At 40.9% G+C, this 23,750-nt stretch overlaps 1 protein-coding gene across 1 annotated transcript in view; it reads right to left on the reverse strand.

Annotated features, from left to right (window-relative positions):
- Positions 1–23,750, reverse strand: part of LOC149827441 (protein ANTI-SILENCING 1-like) — a 95,365-nt gene that overhangs the window by 43,132 nt on the left and 28,483 nt on the right. The window contains exons 3-4 of the mRNA XM_090019369.1: positions 20,582–20,750; positions 19,377–20,461 (exon numbers count right to left, since the gene is read on the reverse strand). Coding sequence (XP_089875495.1) covers positions 19,377–20,461; positions 20,582–20,750 — 1,254 coding nt within the window. The remainder of the gene's footprint in view (positions 1–19,376; positions 20,462–20,581; positions 20,751–23,750) is intronic.

The following is a 23,750-nucleotide window of genomic DNA, read 5'->3' on the forward strand; positions in this document are numbered from 1 at the left end:
GGAGGTGACACAAATAACCGTCACTCCACCACTGGTTTTTGCATTTTTTTAGGAGAATCTTTAATTTCTTGGAGATGCAAGAAACAACAGAAGGTCTCACTCTCATCCACAGAAGCCGAATATAGATTCATGGCATCTACTACCATGGAGATTGTTTGGATTCATAGTTTGCTGGAAGATATGAATATTCAAGTTCAAGGGCCCACAAAACTATGTTGTGATAATAAAAGTGTAATTTACACTACCAAAAATCACACATTTCATGAGCGCACGAAGCATATTTAGATGGACTGTCACTATGTTCGTGAAGAATACTTAAGAAAAACCATAGACCATCCATATGTTCCATCAGAATATCAACTGGCATACTTCTACACCAAAGCGTTGTACTCTCCAAGATTTAACTTCCTTCTTGGCAAACTTTCGATTATGTCACCCTAAGTTTGAGGGGAGTGTTAAAATGTAATGTTCTTTATATATATATATATATAGATAGAGAGAGAGAGAGAGAGATACATATATATAGTATATATATGTATATGTATCTATCTAAGTATAAACATATATATATATATATATTCAAAATCCGATAAGGGTATTTCGGCCATCTACATTTTACGCATATTCTCATTTGAGAATATGATTGTATTTTTCTTTTTTATTTTCTTTTTAGTCTTTCTTTTTATTTTTTGTTTTTAATCAATGTTGTAACATGGGGGGCCCTCAACATATACGTTGGAGCCCCCCTCCAACGGTTATATTTATAATTGTTGGAGGGGCTCCAACGTATATGTTGGAGCCCCCCCCCCCCTACTCCAACTTGTATATATAGGGGTGATCCCCCTCTAACTTGAAGAGTGTTTTAAAAAGCCCCTTTGGGATTCAATATATTGAAGTTCATATTTTTTCCATGCCTTTGTGCATGTGTATCCATGCTTTTGTGCACTTGTGAGAGTTTTCCTTGTGCCTTTGTGCACACTTCTTATCTCTAGCATTATGATTGTACACAAATACTCTTTTTACAGAGTTTTTCACATACCTAACACCGCGCAGATCAAATTGCCTAACTGGTAGAGAGACAATGTCGAGTCTACTGCAAGCATGTGAGTCGCATGCTCCATGGTCTCTGTCGGGTCCTCGGGTGATCTTTCCATACTAGCGTCGTGAGTAGGTCTATCTCTTGAAGGACTCATTTTCAAGAAACCCTACTATAAAAATAATAATAAGAAATATGGAATCACCCCAACTCAATCAGGCTTATACTTCTATCATGATTTGTGAGACATAGTGTATCCAAAGTTTTCCCGTGTCCAAATTGACACTACTTATATAAGTGTCCAAATGAGCTCATCCTACAACCAAAACTAATAAAACCATGATAAGATCTTGCATAAGTCATAATTGCATGCAATACCATAACAACAATTCATGAACTTAATCACAACCATATTTGAATATCCATGGATTTCATCAAAAGTTATGCAAGGCCACATAAAATTTCCAACACCATCTAGGTTATCCTTCCTGCCACGAGCTAATAGTTCATGCCTCTTTCTCCTCACCTAACTATTGCACTACCAACTCTAGTGAAGGATAGTATTGGCTGATTATGATCCTTCCATGTTATAAGTCAAATTGTCCACCAATCTAATGACTCATGTATCATTGGGACCATCACCATGTACTTTTGTTTAGTCGATTTCGTTTCGAGCAGTTGGTCATCCAATATGTTGAATCAATGCTAGTGCCTTATGAATCGGTCCATCAAGAGTCATAACATATTCTCCGAATGACTAGGCCCACTCTTGTTGGATTGCTCCAGCCTACACCTTTGTTGCATGACCAGAATGTCACAGTTACGAATAGAACTAGTCATGTTCAACCTACCACTCTAGCCAATCAAGAAGCCTCAGGTGAAGAAACCAAAGAGAAGATTGGGGACTGTATGCACTAAGATGAGTTGGTGGGCCTCAGTGTGATTCAAATAATTGCACCACCAAAAAAATTTGGTCCAAATTTTGTCCACACCAACTACTTAAGCAAATCTCCTTAGGATCTTGATGAGCAAACCAGGAACTTAAAACTCAGTCCCTCTATGCCTTTTTATTTGCTTTCACCTTCTTTGATCAAGGAGCTTGCGGACTCTATTTCCCACCTAGTTGTAGTTCGTCTCGGAGGCATGATCGGCAGGATATCAATGAAAATGATAATTACATGAAGATCTCACTAGCAACAAATAAGCAGAAAAGTTTTGTTGCATGTGCCTCGTTGCCCCCTATGAAGCTAGTATCAAGAGAGTTAAAAGAAGCAACATAAACCTCGGAGGAAAGAAAGAGAAATATTAAACATCAACTCTAAATTAACCAGTCTAGGTTTTATGCTCAATGTATTGGCTTTAAATGGCCCAGCCTAGGTTTCATGATTCACATGTTCATTAGGATAATGGGCTGATTGCTTGCCTCCCGATCAATGCAATTACTGTCTATTTACTAAATTTTTCCTTCAAACAAATCACCTTTAATATATTTAATAAATTTTATGATTTTTTATATTTTATTATTAACAAATGCATTTTTATATATTATATCAAATTATACTTTTATATCTTAAAATTTTTAAAATGTGTATCCTCTTGTTCTATTTTTTATAAAACGCGTATTTGAGCCTCAAATCCACATCACTCGTATCCACATTTGTACACATGCAACACAATACATGAATGGCTAAAAGCTTTACAAGTTTTGCTTTGAATAGACTGAAAGCCTACAGCATTAGATGGACAAGAATTGGACCAAGTTGCATATTAAAAGAAAGGAAGTACATGGAAACTTTCTATCCTCATTCATGACAACATGAGTAATTGTCTATGGTATGATTTGTATCTCTAAGGCCAAAAACGTCTTTCAAGTTCAAACATGTTTTATAAAGACTTTACACAGATTTTATTACCTAGTCCAACCTAGAGTTACTTGACGGCAACTTAAACTTATGAAGTGCACTTTCAAAGCGCAAAGTGTAGAGCTGTGAAAACACAAGAAAAGTGTGTGAAAAGGACGCTGCAATAGCATTGGAGAAGCACACTTTCCTTGATTAAGAAGTATGCTCCACATTGCAACTGGAAGCACGAGGTATAGTTGAAATACTTTTTTTGGAAAATTGTAGTAGATTCATTTATTAAATTTAATTATTTAACAAGATCTTAGATAAAAAATTATGCGAGCATATGCAGGTTAATAAGAAAAGATGCACATCAAGACTTAAAATTACAATGATAATTGTGTATGAGTTTATTTCTGCAATGGTAGAATACAACAAGTCAAGAAAAAACATTCTAAACTTTTGAGCCTTTTCTGAAAAACTTAAAAGAAAAAAGAAAATTAATCTTTGTTTCCCAAACACTTCCAAATATGCTTTCCTTTCACTCCTCGCTTCACTAATTCAGTTGGGCCATTTCCTTCCCGTTAACATTGGTAAGATACAGGCAGACCAAGTAAGTTAGATTTCCAAAATCCGAAAAGTGTAACTCTATATAAACATTTCAAGCATTCTGTCACGGGCACAAAAAATTCTGCAAGCCCATGTTGCGCCAAACTGCAGAGTCTGGCCAGCCTAATGGCCAAAGGCCTCGCTCAAACTCATTTTCGTGTGTTGAATCATTTCATTGGCACTGCGCACCACCCTGTGCACAGCAGCCCAAGTGGAAGCTGATCCCACGCATCACCCAATGTGTAACTACCTAGCCCAAGCCACTGGCTTTGCGTCTCTTTTCTTAAGCACATAACCACCATGCGTCAATGAAGGCACAAAGAGGTCATCGTCCAAGTTCCATGAAGGGCGACGCTCATGCCCCTCCAAACATAACTGAAATCCAACAGCAACGTCGCACATCTTAGGCTGTGATTCAACTTCCTGAAAACGTCACCAGGAAGGCCTTGCAGATATGTCAACGGACGGGAGAAAGTTATTCCCAAGACTGCCCAACCTTGCGGTCAATTGATAATTGAATGTCTTAGTGAGTAACGCTACCCAAATTACACCTAGTGTAATGTCTCGCAATTTGCGTCTATTTTTTAATTTAATAAATATATTTTTATTTAAATAATTATATTTTCGTTTGAAGTTAATATAATATATGTATATTGTGATATATAGTGGTTAACGTTAAAGTGGATCTCGATATGGATCTTGGACCCATTGCCAAGATCCATGATCCATTTATGATAAAGTAAATTAATTTTTAAAACTGAATTATATTAGTGATAAAATAGTAACAAAATAATATATATATATAAGAGTCTTTGTTTAGAGAGACTTCTACTTCCATAAGGAAATAGAAGACTTTCTATTTCTAAAACAAAAGGGACGTCCCTAAGGAGTCCTATTGTTTTTTTTATAAAGGGCATGTTCCCCTCTCTCTCAGTATCGACTTTGAGAGAGAGAGAGGGCTGAACTGAGAGAAAAAAAAAGAGAAGAGGCAGAATCGTGAGAGAGTGGGTTGTATAAAGGAGGCGGAACCGAAAGAGAGGGAGCAGTGCCAACTCCTCCATTTTTTGGCAGATCGTAGGTTGAATTAAAAATCTGTATTTTGTTTTATGTAAAACCAGTTTTGGAATCTGCATTTTTTATTGGATTTAGGTAATACAAAATCTGTGTTTTTTATTGATACAAAACTCAGTACTCATGTGGGACTTTTAAGCCATAAAGAAATCTGTTTTCCCTCTGTTCTCACGTGGATTTTAAAACCATCAAAATCAGTATGCTTTTAAATTTCAAGTCGGGTTTTAAAATAGACAAGAAATCTGCTTTTCTTATAGCATTCATATTGAGGTTCAAATCATTAAGCATGTTGTTTAGTTTCTTTTTATTAACTGTGCATGTATTGATCTATCAAACTTTGAATTCTTGACTGTCTTGATCATGTATCTTGATTGGGTTTGAAGAATAAAAAAAGATATGATTCACTTTAAGGGGTCATTGCTGTAAATAAATTTTGTTTAAACTGAGCAATCATATGAGTCTTTGTTTTCCTGTTATGGCTGGATTCACGTTGGGTTCTCGATCTAACACAAAGAATCTGGCCAGAGGTCAGATTCATGTGGGTTATGATCAAGGTTTATTCTTAATCAAAGTCTAATTCTGATAGTTATGAGCAAGATTTACCACTGTTTGAATCAGACTTTTTGAGTTAATACAAAATCACAACTAATATGCTAAAAGTTGATAGACTTGATCTGTGTGTTTGGTAAAATGGATTCACGCTGTGTTTATAGATTTCAATCTGCATCTTCTTCTAAATTGGATTAGCCGCCTTGTCTCTATTGCCTTTGTTGGAAATTCATATATATTCATTCACAATGGGTTTAAAGTCACACGCAAGGATTTGATTTGTAACCTGAAAGAAAAAAACTTGTTTGGCTGATAATATATACAGCGTGTATTTTAGAGATAATTTCATGTACAGTTATCTTTCTTATCAACATATATGTATTGGCTGCTGAAGGTACCGATTTGAGTAGTAGGTGCTGGTTCATTAGCGTGAATACGCGAAGCATGGTGGTTTTGATTGTTGTATTCCTTTCTTTCAACCTGTTAAGATTCAAAGTGTCCTTGGACGCTAATATCATGATTGACCTGTGTGAAAGGCTGTTAACCCGATCCAACCGCGTGTGCGAATCTCTACATTGCAGAAACTGTTACTGATTTGATTTTTTTATTATATGTGGGTCCAGTTGATATACTTGACCCACTATAAAATAAACTCCAGTATTTGACTTTGTTGATCTTGCAAAAGATATAAATACATTAAACTGAACTATTAACACATGTACACATTAAACTGAACTTGGGGGTTGACACTAAATCATGCTTGTCTGCATTCAGCTCTTGGTTATATATATAAATAAATAAATATATATATATATATAACTTGACGTTGAACTTTGGTAGTTCTGTCCCAGTTTTGGTAGATAAGATAAATCTGATTTTGGTCATTTGATTTAAAATCTGATCTATTAGATGTATAAAAAATCTGATTTGAATTTTTTTTTGGAAATCTGAAATTTTCTTATGTTGTCCAAAATCTGATTTCCATTAAAAAGCATTTGAATTTTTGCTATTATGATAAATTTGAATTGTGTGTCACAATATAAAATGGTTCATGTACTATGAATATGCATTGATGTGGTACCGTGAACACAAATTTGAATGTCTACCAACGATTATTGTTCAGCAAAATTTGCAATGTCATTTAAAATTCATTAAATTATGTAGTGTTTATGTATGAACCAATGATGGGCTTTTAGAGGGCAGGTGCATATGTTGCTCATGAAATAGTAAATTTTAAATGCATTGCAAAACTGTTTTATATTGTTTTTGAATTAGTTACATTGTTGAAATTGATAGGGCAAAGACCCAAATTAGTTAATGACGTTGATTTGCATAGTTATTCGTGTATAAATAACCCTTAATTAATTAAGAATGGTAAAAGAGACCAAACAGTGTAATAATTGTTCTTCATTGGCAGCCCTCTGAAAGGGTGAGAACCTCGAATGGCAGTCATTGGGGGATTATAAAGATACTAAACATCGTATGCATTGTTTTCCCCAAGAACCTGATGTGTGGTTCATGTTCCCAACCGTGGTTGTAGGGAACTTCCGCCACTTTGTCTGGGGTGGTATTATTAGACTCAGCTGTAGTTATTGGTATATTAAGAAAGTGGCGTCAATGGATGTTGATTTCCTTGTCGTCCCAGCATTGCATGTTGATTCCTAATGTTATGTCGATCAAGGAATATGTGTAAGACCCAGTAAACATAATAAAAATTGTGTGATTAAGATACAAACTGAGGACTGTCTTGAACCTCAAAAAATTGACCCGTTTTGAGTATTTGCGGGTTTTATATAAGTGAAAATTTAATTGTGTGCATTTAAGTAAGAACATGCATGCAAAAACAATATTGATAATTAAAGTTAAAAAGTCATGCATACATGTTGCATTGATTTATGCATCCCTAAAATGTTTAATTTAGCATGAGACCGTTGGTTGGTTGAATTGAACTACTTATATTGAAAGCATGTTCCGAATATATAATGTTTGCTTGAGCCCTCTTAAACTTATGATTGATTTGATTTATGCTAATTTTCTTACTGTTAGATTTTGAGAAGGTCTCGTATGAGAATTTAGGTACTTCATTTTTTAGAAACCTTTTTCAGGTACTAAGACTCAATGATGAAGGGACCGGCATGCTGGAGGGAGCAAGAGTTATGATACGGTGACCCAAATTCTGACAAAGTTGAGAGTTTTTATTTTGAAGGAACATGTTGAACCCTAAATGTGGATTATTTTATTAAATTCAATTCAATATAAATTCATGATTTGAATTATTCTATATGTGAGATGTATGTCGGGTTGTGTATATTAAATTTGTAATGTGCCTCGGTTCTCTAGGATATCTTTACACAACATTTTAAAATTAATTATTCATTAAAAAAAATCGCCTTTGTATAACTGTTTAGTTATACACTGCCGGTCCCAAGCCCGGATAAAGGAGGGTTGTGGTAGGCCTGTGACAGCCAGCATAAAAACTTAATCATACCCTATGAATATGAACCAATATGAGAATTTCGTTGGGGAGTTCCCTACTGAGCGACGCGTTGTACTCTATAGGCCCGAAGGCAGTGATAAATGGGCAAGGGTTGCTAGGTCGTCGCCCGGAAGCGACGCGTCACACCGGCGCTCGGGTGTGGTGTCAAATAGGCAAGGGTTCCCTCACTTTGTTGGACGGGTGGGGGTAAAGAAGTTAGTCCAAGACCATAAAATTAGGTTAGCCACTTGGAACATAGGATCTTTAACTGGTAAGTTGGTAGAGTTAGTAAATGTTATGTGTAGGAGAAAGATTGATATTTTATGTCTACAAGAGACCAAATGGGTAGGTGAGAAAGCAAAAGTGATAGAACCTTGGGGATATAAGATTTGGTATACAGGAATAAATAGGAATAGGAATGGAGTAGGGATTGCTATGAGTCGTGAGTTTATAGATAATGTAGTTGAGGTCCGTAAGAAGGGTGATAGGATTTTACTTATTAAATTAGTATTAGGTACGAATATTATTAATATTATTAGTGTTTATGAACCTCAAGTAGGTTTAGATGATTTCATTAAAAGTCGATTTGGGGAAGATTTAGATGAAGTAGTACAAGGGATATCTTATGGAGAAAGGCTTTTCATCGGCGGTGACCTTAATGGGCATGTAGGCATTAGTAGGGATGGATTTGAGAGTATCCATGGAGGCTATGGTATAGGAGAAAGAAACGAAAGTGGAGAAAGGATTTTAGATTTTGGTTTGTCCTATGATATGATCTTAGCAAACACTTGGTTTAGGAAGAGGGAGTCTCACCTAGTAACATTTAAAAGTGGGGTTAATACGAGTCAGATAGATTTTTTCCTACTTAGAAAGAGAGATAGGGGTTGTTGCATCGATTGTAAGGTTATAACGGAAGAAAGTGTAGCTACACAACATAGTCTTAATTTTAGATCTTAGAATTAGACAATACCGCAAAAAGGATAGATATATGATAGATCCTAGAATTAAGTGGTGGGCATTGAAAGAAGCTAAACAAGGAATGTTTGTAGAGCGGGTAGTTAAGGAAGTTGACTGGTGTCTCGAGGAGGATTCAGAATCTATGTGGAATAAGATAGCGGGTGGCATGAGAAAGGTGGCTAAGGAGGTATTGGGTGAGTCTAAAGGCGGTGCACCGCTAGGTAAGGATACATCGTGGTGGAACGAGGATGTCAAATTAGCTATTAAGGTTAAAAGAGAGTGTTATAGAAATCTAAATAAAAATCGTGATAATGAGAATTTGGAGAAGTATATGATAGCAAAGAAGGAAGCTAAAAAAATAGTTCGGAACGCGAGGGATAAGGTATATAAGGAGGTTTATGACAAGTTGGATACCAAAGAGGGTGAGAAGGATATTTATAGGCTTGCAAAGATGAGAGATAGGAGATCGAGGGATCTGGGTATGGTTAGATGTATCAAAGATGAAACGCAAAGAGTTTTAGTCAAAGATGAGGAGATTAAGGAGAGATGAAAAGATTATTTTGATAAGTTATTTAATGAAAGTCATGCTAAGGATCTTGGAGACTTTTCAATTCATTTTCATGAGATGAATCGTGACTTCATGCGCAAGATTCAAAAGAAAGAAATCGCAGAGGCTTTGAAGAAAATGAAATCAAGAAGGGCAGTTGGCCCAGATGGTATACCTATCGAGGCTTGGAAATGCTTGGGAGAGAAAGGTTTAGAATGGTTGACAAATCTTTTTAACAAGATTTGGTGAACAAATAAGATGCCTAATGAGTGGAGGAAGAGTACTTTGGTGCCTCTATATAAGAATAAGGGTGATATACAAGATTGCACAAACTATCGTGGTATAAAACTCATGAGTCATACTATGAAACTTTGGGAGAAGGTGATTGAGTCTAGGTTGAGGAAGATTGTCATGATATCGGAGAATCAATTTGGTTTTATGCCTGGAAGATCAACTATGGAAGCTATACATCTTCTTAGACAACTTATTGAGAGAAATAGAGAGAGGAACAAAGATTTGCATATGGCTTTTATTGATTTGGAGAAGGCTTACGATAGAGTACTTAGGGACGTTCTCTGGTGGACAATGATGAAGAAAGGTGTTTCTCTCAAGTACATTAGTATAATTAAAAATATGTACGAAGGAGTAGTAACAAATGTTCGCACTTGTGGAGGGGTGACAACCAATTTTCCTATAACGGTTGGGTTACATCAAGGATCTGCTTTAAGCCCTTTCCTCTTTGCTATAGTGATGGATGAGCTTACGAGATCAATTCAAGAAAATGTGTCGTGGTGTATGTTGTTTGCTGATGATATTGTTTTGATTGATGAGTCTAGAGCTGGGGTTAATGCTAAGTTAGAATTATTGATGCAACTGCGTTGGAGGAGGAGTGAAAACTAATGGCCCACCGTGAATCGGTGTGGCTGAACTTCTTTATTAACTCAGAAATGTCCAATAAAACAATGGGAATATGCAATAACAGTAAGGAAAAGTAAAGGGAAAACAGCAATCAAATAGAGAAAAGAAAACTGCAGAAGAGAAGTCGGCTGAGGTTGTTTTCAATCTTCAATAATCCTTCAGGCAACCCTAGACAGCCTCTTAAAGACTGTTTACTGGACCGGGTCGTGGGTCCAGATTTGGATCCGACCCACGATCCGGTTCAGTCTTCCTTTGCAGCTGGTTCTGGGGCGTGCGAGCTCCACCACGCCTGACGTAGGTGCGCAGGGGTACCTCCCTGCGTCGTGGCTCCGTCCCTGCAGGTGAGTCATCTTCACGGGGTCTTTCATCTGCCCTGTGTGGTGGATCGAGTGGCACGATGGGCCCAATCGGGTCCTGCCCTGCATCATTCTCCCCTGGTTGGGAAGAAGTCGGCTCTGTCGACTTGTTGTTGCCACAATAAGCATATAGATCAGCCACGTTAAAAATAGGGGAAATATGCCAATCATCGGGCAGCTCAAGGAGGTAAGCATTCGAACCTAACCGCTGGAGGATCCTAAAGGGGCCATACTTCTTAGGACTTAATTTGCTATAGGTACCGACGGGAAAACGCTCTGGACGCAGGTACACCCAGACAAGTTGATCGACCTCGAAATGGACATCACGACGACCCTGATCTACGAAAGCTTTGTAGGTCTCGTAGCTTTCAACAAGTTTGGTCCGGACTTGTCTGTGAATGTCACGCATATATTCAACGGCATCAAAGGCATCCGGAGCTGGAGCTGAGAGATCTGACACAGGGGCGAGGTCAACGACATGGGTGGGAGACCGACCATACACTACTTGGAACGGGGATTTACCAGTGGACCGGTTAATGGAGTTGTTATAGGCGAACTCGGCTTGAGGCAGAACGAGATCCCAAGTTTTGACATTTTCGCCCACTAAGCTCCGTAATAAATTTCCTAAGGTGCGGTTCACGACTTCGGTTTGGCCATCAGTCTGGGGGTGATACGCGCTACTGAACTGGAGCTTAGTTTTCAACAGGGCCCATAACGATTTTCAAAAGTGGCTCATAAAACGCGTGTCGCGATCGGAAGTGATTGTGTGAGGTAGACCGTGGAAACGGGCAACATCTTTGAAATAATATGAAGCGACTAAAGAGGCATCGGTGGTGCGTTTGCACGGAATAAAGATAGCCATTTTGGAGAACCGGTCAACAACTACTAAAATTGAATCAAAACGACGTGGTGTGCGGGGAAGGCCCACGATAAAATCCATGGACACATGCTCCCACGGTCGTTCAGGAATGGGTAACGGGGTGTACAGACCACTATTCTGACGATGACCCTTGGACACTTGACACACATGACAACCTTGGATAAACTTGACAACATCTTTGCGCATTTTGGGCCAAAAGTATCGTTCATCTAAGAGAGCGAACGTCTTATCATGCTCGAAATGCCCTGCTAACCCTCCTTCATGTAATTCAGAAATCAACTGAAGCCTGAGGGAGAAATTGGGTACACATAATTGGTTACCACGGAAGAGGTAACCATTATCAATACAAAAACGGGGGTCAAGGTTGCGAGCGGAGGAGGTGCACCCTTCCCAGACTTTGTGAAAATCAGGGTCCGTAGGGTATAACTCTTTGCATTGTTCAAAACCTATGACCTGCACCGACATAGTCATCAACAGGCTGTTCTTCCTACTAAGAGCGCCAGCCACCTTGTTCAGGGTACCCGATTGATGCCGAAGCGAAAAGGTGTACTCTTGCAAGAAGCTGACCCACTTGGCATGACGAACACTCAACTTTTTCTGACTGTTCAGGTACTTCAATGCCTCATGATCCGTGTACAAGACAAATTCCTTATAAATGAGATAATGCCTTCAATAACGAAGGGCTTGTACAACGGCATAAAACTCAACATCGTAAGTGGAATATTGGCACCTGGCCTGAGTCAGCTTCTCGCTAAAGAAGGCGACAGGCCTACGATTCTGACTCAAGACGGCGTCAATCCCCACTTTAGAGGCATCACATTCAACCTCAAAGACTGCACTAAAATCGGGGAGGGCTAAGACAGGGGCACTGGTCATTTTGTCCTTGATGATCGTAAAGGCTTTGCTAGCCGCTAGCGTCCAATGAAAGCTAGTACCTTTTAGGCACTCCGTGATGGGGGCCATAAGGGTACTAAAATTCCTCACGAAACGTCGGTAAAAGGTGGCTAACCCGTGGAAACTACGGATCTCTCCTATAGTCTTTGGGGTAGGCCAATCGACAATCGCTCGGACTTTAGCAGGGTCGGCCTTGACGCCATCAGAAGACACAATAAACCCTAAGAACACGACACTGGATGTCATAAACTCACACTTCTTGGCATTGGCATACAATTTTTCCTTTCTCAAAATATCTAAGACTTGACGCAGGTGACTCAAATGATCAGACAATGAAGAACTATAGACCAAGATGTCGTCAAAGTAGACGATAACAAACTTCCCAAGACACGGACGCAAGACTTGGGTCATCATGTTCATAAAGGTACTGGGGGCATTAGACAACCCAAACGGCATGACTAACCACTCGTACAATCCATCACGTGTCTTAAATGCCGTTTTCCACTCGTCTCCCTCGCATATACGAATCTGATGATATCCGCTTTTTAAATCAATTTTAGAGAAAATGGAGGCACCGGATAACATATCAAACATATCATCTAAACGAGGAATGGGAAAACGGTATTTGACTGTGATGCGATTGATCGCACGGCTATCGACACACATGCGCATGGACCCATCTTTCTTAGGAGTGAGTAAGGCAGGAACGGCACAAGGACTAACACTCTCACGAATGAAACCCTTTTGCAGTAATTCCTGAACCTGTCTTAACAACTCAGTGTGCTCGGAGGGGTTCATGCGATAAGCGGGAAGGTTGGGTAGACTCGACCCGGGCACAAAATCAATGGCATGCTGAACCACCCTTGTCGAAGGTAATCCATCAGGAAGGTCATCCGGCATAACGTCGCGGAATTCCTCGAGAAGAGGGGCAACATCCGCGGGAATGGACACATGCGAACTCATCACTGGCTTAGCCACCAGGGCATAACAATAGCCATCTTCCTGGCAGTGGTCCAGGAAAAGCCGGTACGAGAGGCATGCGAGTCGGGGGACTCGCTCGGGTTTGTCAACTGTGGGGAAACCTGTCTCCCGGATAGGTAGAAGGACGATCTTATGGCCGTTAAAGATAAAAGAGTAAGTGTTCTTGCGGCCATCGTGAGTGGTCTGGCGATCAAACTGCCAGGGACGTCCCAAAAGAATGTGACACGCATGCATAGGGGCCACATCACACCACACCTCATCGTGGTAGTGTTCCCCCACGGAAAACCGGACTAGGCAACGCTGAGTGATGGGAACCTCATTTCCTTTCTTGAACCAGGCCATCTTATAGGGTTGGGACAACTTTTCGGTGTTGAGTTTCAAGGTAGACACCACACTCTCAGATACCATGTTCTCACATGCTCCGGTGTCAATGATGACATCACAAGCGTGACCTTCACAGTTGCATCGGGTCCTAAAAATGTTATTCCTTAGCCATTTCGATGGGGTCAATTCTCGGGGTGTGGTCAACACATGACGGATGGACAACAAACTTTCGACGTTGCCGTCGAACTCTATAACTCCCCGCTCATCCTCAACCTCCACTAATGAATTGTCCTCACTATCACTCTCACTTGCGGACTCGACAATCCCTTCAACCAGATGGGTGTTCTTGCTCACGGTCGGACACTTGGACGCGACATGTCCTAACCCTTGACACCTAAAGCAACGAAGGGTCGACTCAGTAGGTTTGGTTTTGGACCGGGTGTGGAAAGCTGGACCTGACTGGTAAGGTTTGCTAAGGTCGGTCCTAGGTTTTGAATCACTAGGGGAGCTTGCTCCCCTGGTTGGGAAACTCGGCTTGGGTCGGCTAGAGGGCTCATTACGGGTCGTCCGATATTCCTGCCTCCGCTTCAGCTTGTCCTCGATGTTCATGGCATAACTGCTGGCTTGATCTAATGTTTCGACTGTGACACAACTAAAATCATCAGAGATAGCAGGGCGGAGACCCGAAATGTACCTCATGACCTGCTGACGAGCTGTTTCCTCGATCTGCACACGCAGGGAAAGACGATGGAACTCCGCGGTGTACTCTGCTACAGTTCGGGAACCTTGGTGCAGGGTCAGGTATTCCTTGTAGGCTCGCTCGGCGTGATCCGAAGGCACGAACTTTGACTGCATCAGTCTTTGCATTTCCTCCCACGACTGTACGCGCTCTAATCCCTGCCGCTCCCTTGATCGTTGTAGCTCCACCCACCATGTCTGTGCTAGGCCCCTCAATCGTGTAGAAGCTAACGAGACACGATGATGTTCAGCAACTGTGTGATAATCGAAGAAGAACTGCACTGCATAAGACCAGTCGAAATACTGTTCCGCGTCGAATCGCCCCGCAAACTCCGAAAGATCCAATTTCACGCCATAGGTGGAAGAGTGGTCTGGCGGTCTCTGTTGTCGCGGCTCCACTATCCCTGCAGGATGCTCATTCCAGAAAATGTCATCGTCCCAAGCTGCTTCATTGCCCATATGGCGGTATTGCTCGCCGGGATGCTGGTGCTGTCGAACTCTCCCGATGGGGGGTCGGCGGTTGGGGCGCGCCAGTTCCTGCTGACATTGCCTCGGTCGGGTTTGCCCGTGGGCGGGCACCATCTGCGGCCGGTATTGTGGTACTGGAATGACGGGAAGTCCAAGGTTCGGGGGAGGGTTCGGTTGAGGTTCTGGTGCTGGACGGGTAGAATTGGTATAATATGGTTGTGGGTTAGGAGTATGGTGTTGGAACGGATATTGGGTTGGGTTTTGGATCAGGTTTGGGTAAACAGGTTGGTTTGGGTTTGGGTAGGGGTATGGGTATGGGGTTTGGTGGGTATATGGATGGGTTGACTCGCCCGATGGGATGTGATTCGGGCCCACTCCTACACTACTCGTCGGACCCAGATATGAGTGGGTTGGATCGAGGTTCGAGTTGTGGGGATAGGAAGCTTGGTTTGAACTCGATCCCCGATCCATAGCATTATGGGTCTGGTTTTGACCCTGCTCAAATCCAAACTGGAGCTCCGTCCGAGTCCGATATGGGTTAGGGTCGGTCTGAGGTATCTGTTGAGGGTCGGGACTAATGGGTTGGTTCTGGCCTGGGGCTGCCCGCGAACCGGAACCAACTAGGTAGGCTGGGTAAGGGGTGTCTAGACCCAAACCCGTTCCCTGAGACCCAATGGTTGGTCCCAGTGACACAGGCCTGGGTCCTGTTGCATTACAAACTGGATTGGGTCTTCGTGGATCTGGGTCCATCAACAAAGGTTCGCCCATTCCAACTCGCAGGGATGCGGCTACGGAGCCTCCCCGTGTGGGGTCGGGGAAGGAATGCTCGTCTCTCCCAAACTGGACTGATGGGATCGAGCCAGCAGCAGGGTCCAGCGTGACGCTGGGCCCCTGCCGACTCAGGTCACCCTGCGACACAGCCCAAGTGAGTCCCTGCCACGATTCTGGGCCCGCAGGTGGGCCCAGCACAACACTGGGGCCCTGCAGGCTCGGGCCGACCCTCAGCGCACTTGTGGTTGCGCCTGGCCACGCGCCCTGGCCTGCAGGTGGACCCAGCGTACCGCTGGGGCCCTGCAGGCTCGGGTCCACCTGTGAAGCAGGCGATCCAGTCAACCTTTGTCGGGAGTGGAGTGCTCTTACCAGGGCATCGTTGTTCGCCGGGATCCCCTGGTGCTGTCGCGAGGTGTCCGGACCATACACGGATGCTGGAACTGCTGGGTAGGCCGGACCCTTCGTGGATGCTGAAACAGGTACAGTCACTCGCTGCAGAGGTATCGGCTGGTGTGATTCAGCCCCTTGGAGGTTCAGATTTGCAGACACGCCATCATCGACGTCAACACCTGGTATTGCGCACGTCCCCTTGCGCGACTCGAGTGCTGTCAAACGATCGTCCATCCCATCCAGCCTTTTCGATAGGCCTGCCACATCCCGGGTCACGCGCAACACATTCTCCTGGATTTTCGTCAACACCTCCATGACACGCAGCATGGGATCTTCGTTGCTCGCCTCCTCACGCACTTCGCCTTGTACCGGATCGGTTCCCTCCTCAAGAGCCATACCGCTGATGAAGTTGGAACGCCCGCTGCTTTGATACCACTTTGATGCAACTGCGTTGGAGGAGGAGTGAAAACTAATGGCCCACCGTGAATCGGTGTGGCTGAACTTCTTTATTAACTCAGAAATGTCCAATAAAACAATGGGAATATGCAATAACAGTAAGGAAAAGTAAAGGGAAAACAGCAATCAAATAGAGAAAAGAAAACTGCATAAGAGAAGTCGGCTGAGGTTGTTTTCAATCTTCAATAATCCTTCAGGCAACCCTAGACAGCCTCTTAAAGACTGTTTACTGGACCGGGTCGTGGGTCCAGATTTGGATCCGACCCACGATCCGGTTCAGTCTTCCTTTGCAGCTGGTTCTGGGGCGTGCGAGCTCCACCACGCCTGACGTAGGTGCGCAGGGGTACCTCCCTGCGTCGTGGCTCCGTCCCTGCAGGTGAGTCATCTTCACGGGGTCTTTCATCTGCCCTGTGTGGTGGATCGAGTGGCACGATGGGCCCAATCGGGTCCTGCCCTGCATCAATTATGGAGACAGACATTGGAAGCAAGAGGTTTTAAGTTGAGTAAGAGTAAGACAAAATACATGGAATGTCGATTTAGTAAGCAACGAAGTAGTGATGGGAGTGTAGTGAAGCTTGGTGAGCACGAATTACCGGTGGATGATTCTTTCAAATATTTGGGATCTATCATTCAAAAGTATGGAGAAATTGATGGAGATGTAAATGATAGGATAAAGGTTGGGTGGATGAAATGGAAAAGTGCAATTGGAGTGTTGTGTGATCGTAGAATGTCATTGCGGTTGAAGGGAAAGTTTTATAGGATGACAATTAGGCCCACTTTACTATATGGTACGGAATATTGGGTTGTCAAGAGACATCATATTCAAAAAATGAGTGTAGATGCGTATGCTTAGATGGATGTGTGGAAATACAATAAAAGATAAGATTCGAAATGGGGAGATACGTAAGAAGGTAGGCATTGCATCCGTTAAAAATAAGATGAGAGAGAATCGTTTACGGTGGTTTGAACATATTCAGCGAAGGCCTAATGATACTCTAGTTAGAAGGATGGAGAAATGGGAAAATATATTAGTTAAAAGAGGTCGGAGTAGGCCTAAGAAGACTTGGATGGAGATGATAAGAAAGGATATGAATGCTTTGAACCTCACCGAGGACATGGCATTGGATAGAAATGATTGGAGGAGAAGGATTCATGTGGAAGACCCGAAATGATTTTCTTTTTTGGTTCATATCGCCGACCCCATTTTTTTGGGATGAAGGCGTAGTTGTTGTTGTTGTTGTATTAAAAAAAATCGCAAAAATTTTTAATGTCAATTTGGAGTCGTTACACCTAAGCATTCACTCACCTAGCCACAAGTCACCAAAATCGGTTGGGAACACCTAAGGTGATCCTTGGGGAATTAGCCCTAACCCACACGCAACCCCCTATGCGCACCAAACGCTATGCGTAGAAACTTATCCAAGGCAAGAGGTATTTAACCAAATCTCCAAAGGCAACATCCTCTTATCCGCTAGCACTGCTTAACCAAAACATTGTGTTTGTGTCGTCAGACATTGTTGCATCAACGACGATATCATTGTCCATCGCATGTCATGCTACTACTGCATGTCACTGATTGAACCAACGCATACCGCTCATTCCTACACTTGATGTATTTTTCACTCAATAAAGCTCAATTGTCCATGCCTCATCCCAAAGGTTCGGTCACGGACACATAGAATGACTCAGTGTAAGGCAATCAAAAACCCACCCAGTTAAGGTTAACATGATTGTCATAAGTGCTACTTGCCAGCAAAAATGGATGGTGAAATGTGACTGCAACCAAGATTGGAACTTTTAGTTGAACCACTATTTAAATCTTAAGCTTACCAAAAAACTTACATAGTACAAGAATGGCTAGTTATTTAACAAACTTATCAAGTTGGTAGAAGAATTCTATCTTGTTTGACTTGGTTCATGGCTCAACGATCCCACCCAAGGGGGACCGGAAAACCAGATGTTGGTTTCTTGAATCTAAATGAGGTAATTCTATCTTTGGATTCTCCATTGAATGGATGGAATCTCCAAATAGTGCCTAAGAACCCATCCTGAATCAAGTCTATAGCTTAAGCCTCATAGTATCACCACAAATCCATGTCTTTAGCAAGTATGGTTGACAACCACCCAATAATAACCCAGCCATGAGTGACTGGGATCTCATGGCAAACCAATTAGCCAAAAGGTGAACCTTGGATCTCAACTCAAACCATGATCATCTCCGCGACATGGCCCCATGATTTACAGCATTTTAATCAAGGTTACATCCTACGTCAAGTGGGCTACCTCCCTATGACAACAAAAAAGTGCCATCAAAGGCAACAAAATCTCTAAAGCATGCACCCAATGCTTAGAGATTACAATGTGTGCCTCGTGTCACCATAAACCCCTGATGGTCTAAAATATGCTAGACTGATGTGTATTAGGCCTATATTTTTACACAACCTGATCACACGCTTACATTTATATATGCACGCCTAATCAGAGATGCCCAGGCATGACATTTTATTACGAACTATTGCATACATCTATGCATACACATGAGAATCAATAAATAGATTGATTAAAAACAAATTGCACATAAACTGAAAATCTAAACGGCAACATATGCATCCCTAATCCAAATGAATTGTAGCGTGCATCTAGAAATAACTTTGAAACTACACCCTAGCATGTCAACTTCAAGATTTAGTGCACATCCAACTATTAACCATATCAACCAAGAGTGGCATAAGCATAGCATCAATCTTATCTTTCTTTTTCCCAGGTAAGTTTCTCCAAATAATCTTCCAGCAAATTTAAAACATTAAAAATGTAAAATTAGTAAAAAATTTAAAATTGATAATTACATAACAGAAGAAAATTTTCAAAAAGCTAAACACCAGGATAACATCTAACTTCTATTATGATATTATTGAGATAAATTTAAGATGTGTTATTTCCTTCTTTTTATTGCTTCTAGAATTTAAAAAGGAAATGCATGGCATGCTTGCCTATACTGGTGACCATGGTCTTAGCCCAATGCATGATTTAGCAAAGTATAATCAGATTTGACTTGCAGCATCAGAATAACATAGCACTTTCAAAAAAGAAAAAAGAACAAAGAAAAGGACTTACAGCATCAGGCCATCTAGTTACTTCTACTTCACGATTATCAACTTTGCTAGCCTTGTTGAGAGACTGTGCTTGAGATACTTTAGGCTTTAGTTCTTCAGGAGATGCAGCTATTTGCTCGCTGGGCTTCACCGACTTACTCACTGTTTTGTCCTTCAGATTAGAATCTTTTACAGTTCTTTCTGGCACATTGACTTCAGATACACGATCAGAAGGCTTCCCTTCATCCTTACTCAAATTTGCTTTGACTTTTTCCATGATACCATCATTCTTATTCTCCGTGTCATGTGTTAAGGAAGGGGAGCTTTTGGGTTTTGGTTCCTCAGACAACTTAGTTGGGACATCTTCAGCAGATACAGCTATCTGCTCGCTGGGCTTCACCAACTTATTAACTTTTTTGTCTTTCTGATTAGAATCTATTGCAGTTATTGCTTGCACATTGTCTTCAGAAACATGATCAGAAGGTGTCCTTTCATCCTTATCCAAATTGGCTTTGTCTTTGTATATGATACCATCATTGTTATCATCCTTTTCAAGTGTTAATATAGGGGAGCCTTTGGATTTTGATTCCTCAGTCAATTTACTTGTGATATCATCAAGCTTCATCTTCTTAGGAATCCTGTTATCTAACGACACTGCATCTGTAACAGAATTTTGGTTATCTGCAGCCTCAATACCAGCTTCTCCTGCATTCTCATTAGAATCTACTCTTAGCCTTTTGACACCCTGACTTTCATCATGAAAAGTTTCCTGCTTAACGATAGATGTTGAAGTGTCTATTGAATCTGTATCAACATCAATCTGTTGCAAATGTTTCACGCTCAAATCTTCCAATGGACCATGCTCATGCTTCACAGATAAAATTTTCCCTTTGTTTTCCTTTGAAACTCCTTGCCTCTCATTATCTGTTTTCTCGTCTTTTGACACACTTTCTGAAACTTCCAAAACTACTTGTACATCAGTTCTCTTCTCCAGATCCACAACATCACCAACTGCAGCGGTTTGCCTTGTTTCAACTTCTCCATTAGCATCAACATTGAGAAAAGAACTTGGCCTTCTACCTTCTCTCCTATTAAATAAAAGCTTAACTGGAGTACATTGAACCAACATGGTTGTTCAAAAGCAGTCCAGAAATCCATAATCCATTAAAACATGAATTGACAATTGAAGGGAAAATCAATATAACACAAAACCATACAAGATTATACCTTCGACACCTGCTATTTTTTCTCCCATTTTATCAGATATTTTAAATTTTGAAACGTCAAACACACGGTAAAAAATATAGTCTGCTGATTTCAGCTGCCGCTCAGAAGGTTGAGGATTGCGCCTGTCCTTTGATGTGCAGGTGACATTGCATTTGCCAACAAGAACTTCCTGATACAATACGAAGTGGTAAGCAAATATCAAAACAAGTTCATGACCTATGCAGCCAAAGGTGCCGTCTAGGCGCCTAGTCGGGCTAGTCATCGAAAAAACTAGGAATCGGTATGATTCTTGGTTTACCCCAATAGGGGTACCGCCTAGCTGGTGCTTAAACTGCCCTTGCCTAGGTGTGAGTGTTAAAATATGTATTCATACATACATACATATATATGTATAATACCCGATAGGGGTATTTATGTCTTTTCACATAGTTGTTTTATAAAACAACTATATTTATTTTAAATTAGGTTTTTTTATTCTTTTTATTTTTTATTTTTCTTTTCTTATTTTTGTAAAAGCCAAAAAGCGGCCCCACCATAGAGTCATTGGGGGCCCCAAATTTGTGACCGTTGGGGGCTCCCAACGACTCCATGGGAGCCCCCTTTTGGGCTCTTCTTTTGAGACTTTTGGCCCTCTTTTTTCCCCTTGATTCTTTGTATAAATAGGGGTGACCCCTTTTGTATATTTTCATGCTTGAGAGCTCTCTCTCTTTTTCAATAAAGAGACTTCTATATTTTTTCCTATTTCAAGGCTTGTGTATGTGTTGTCCCTTTGTGGACTTGGCTATTGTATCTTTTGATTGTCCATGTAGGACATTGCAAGTGCTTATAGCACTCTTTGTATTTCCGCATATCTCATTACATGGTATGAGAGCCACTCGGTTCTTAGAGGAAGAAGCGTGGTACATATACTTTTCATCTATTGTCTCCCTTCTTCTCACTTCTTGGTGGCATTATGGAAGCAAAAATCGATCTATCCTTCAAACTCAATGGAAAGAATTACATGATGTGGGCATCGGCAATGGAAAACAGCCTCAAAGGCAAGAAACTTTGGGGGTATGTTATGGGTTCCATTCCGGAACCTAAATTGATGTTCGCCTCAAAGCCATTGAAAATCATCAAAAGGAAGTAGAAGATTGAGAAAGCAATTACGCAAGAATCCTTGCTTGGTTCATGAACAACATCGAACTCAAGGTATGTGCTAATATAGCTAAATTTTGTCGGGCCAATGAGGCTTGGTTCTTTATGAAAGGTATGTATACCCAAAAGGATCTTACAAGAGCTTATTTTTTGCAAGAAAAAATTAGAACCACCAAACAAGGTGATTCAAGTATTCAAGACTACTATAGTGTTTTAAACTCACTATGGGATGAGTTGGCTCTTCTAGAGCCAAAATGGGTTGTTATGGAAGATGTCAAACTAAGACAAAAGCAAATGGAACAAGATCGATTGTTCCAATTCTTATTTGGGCTACGTCCCGAATTTAAGCAAGTGAGGTCAGCACTTCTCCGTAGATCCATATTTTCTCCTATAGAGGATGCTATTGCCGAAATCACTCAAGAAGAAACAAGGTTTGGGATGAGTAACAATGTTGATGAAGTGATTGTCATTTCCAAACCCGACAATAATGTAAAAACCTACAAACCCCTCCCACTTTGGTAAACAAGGAAACTACAATGGAGGAAGAAAAATGATTGTATGTCATCATTGCTATGAGTCGGGTCACATTAAACTCGCTTGCCCAAAGCTCAATGGAACTTTCAAGCCTAAGGTGGCCTTCTCTTGAAGAATCTATCACCAAAAAAGATGAAGGCAAGAATGGTGACCTCAAAGAGACCATTGGTCAAATACCCATGGCTCTTCAACAAATCTTTAAAGCTACTTCCTCCATATCGGGTGCGATCATTGCATCTATATCATCACCCGGTACGTACTCTTGGATCTTAGACTCTAGAGCATCTTTTCATATGACCCCTCATGAAAATGCTTTAATCGATGTTTGCACCAATTCAAAAGGCTCTTATGTTTCTACGGCCGATGGAACTATTTTGAAAATTTCTAACATTGAAACTCTAAACTCCAAAAATTCTCAAAATCTTTTTGTTCCAAAATTAAATTTAAACCTTTTTTCGGTCTCCCAAATTGCCGACCATGGATGTGAAATATTTTTCTCATCTAATGGTTGCTTTGTGCAGGATCTCCGGTCCGGGAAGCGGATTGGTCAAGGCCATAGGAAGGGGGACCTTTACTATATGGATCATCTAAACCTTCTTACAAATTATTTTTGTTCTTATGTCCGAGAGAAAAGTATTGAAACTTGGCATAAAAGGCTTGGTCATCCAAGCTATTCAAAAATATATCTTTTTCCATTTGGAAACAAATTTTGTAAGGAAAAATATATTAATTACAAAGAATATATTTTTGGAAAAATGAAGTCTATTCCTTTTTCAACTAGAACATTTATTTCTTCAAGGCCCTTTGAATTGGTGCACTCGGATGTTTGGGGTTCATCTCCGGTCATGTCTAAAGGGGGTTACTCTTATCATGTCACTTTCATCGATGACTTTACTCGATATGTTTGGATCTATTTTCTTAGTCATAAATCGAAAGTGTTTTCCTTCTTCAAAGAATTTCATATAAAAATTCAAAAACAATTTCAAAGTAATATATCTACTTTGAGAACCGATTCCGGTGATGAATACTTGTCTAATGAATTCCAAAATTATTTAACACAAAATGGAATTTGTCATCAAAAATCATGCCCTAGGACTCCACAACAACACGGACTAGCGAAAAGAAAGCATAGGCATATTATAGAAACCACTAGAACATTGCTTGTCTCTAGAAATATTCTGAAAAAAAATTGGGCCGAAGTCGTCCTAACCTCAACATACCTAATCAATAGAATGCCTTCCTCAAAATTAAAGAATGCCTCTCCTTACGAAAAACTCTTTAAATTCTCACCCGATTTCAATCGCCTTAGCATCTTTGGTTGTAAATGCTTTGTTCTCTTGCGTAAAAGAGATAAGTTGTCTCCAAAGGCAATTGAATGTATTTTTTTAGGTTATGGGGAAAATAAAAAAGGCTATAGGTGTTTTGATTTCAAAAATGACAAGCTTTATGTTTCAAAAGATGTAACTTTCCTAGAAGATGAGAATGGTTTTGAAAAAAT

Source organism: Nuphar pumila, chromosome 10 (genome assembly GCF_984573655.1).
Source record: "Nuphar pumila chromosome 10, dmNupPumi1.hap1.1, whole genome shotgun sequence".
Classification (NCBI taxonomy): Eukaryota; Viridiplantae; Streptophyta; class Magnoliopsida; order Nymphaeales; family Nymphaeaceae; genus Nuphar; species Nuphar pumila.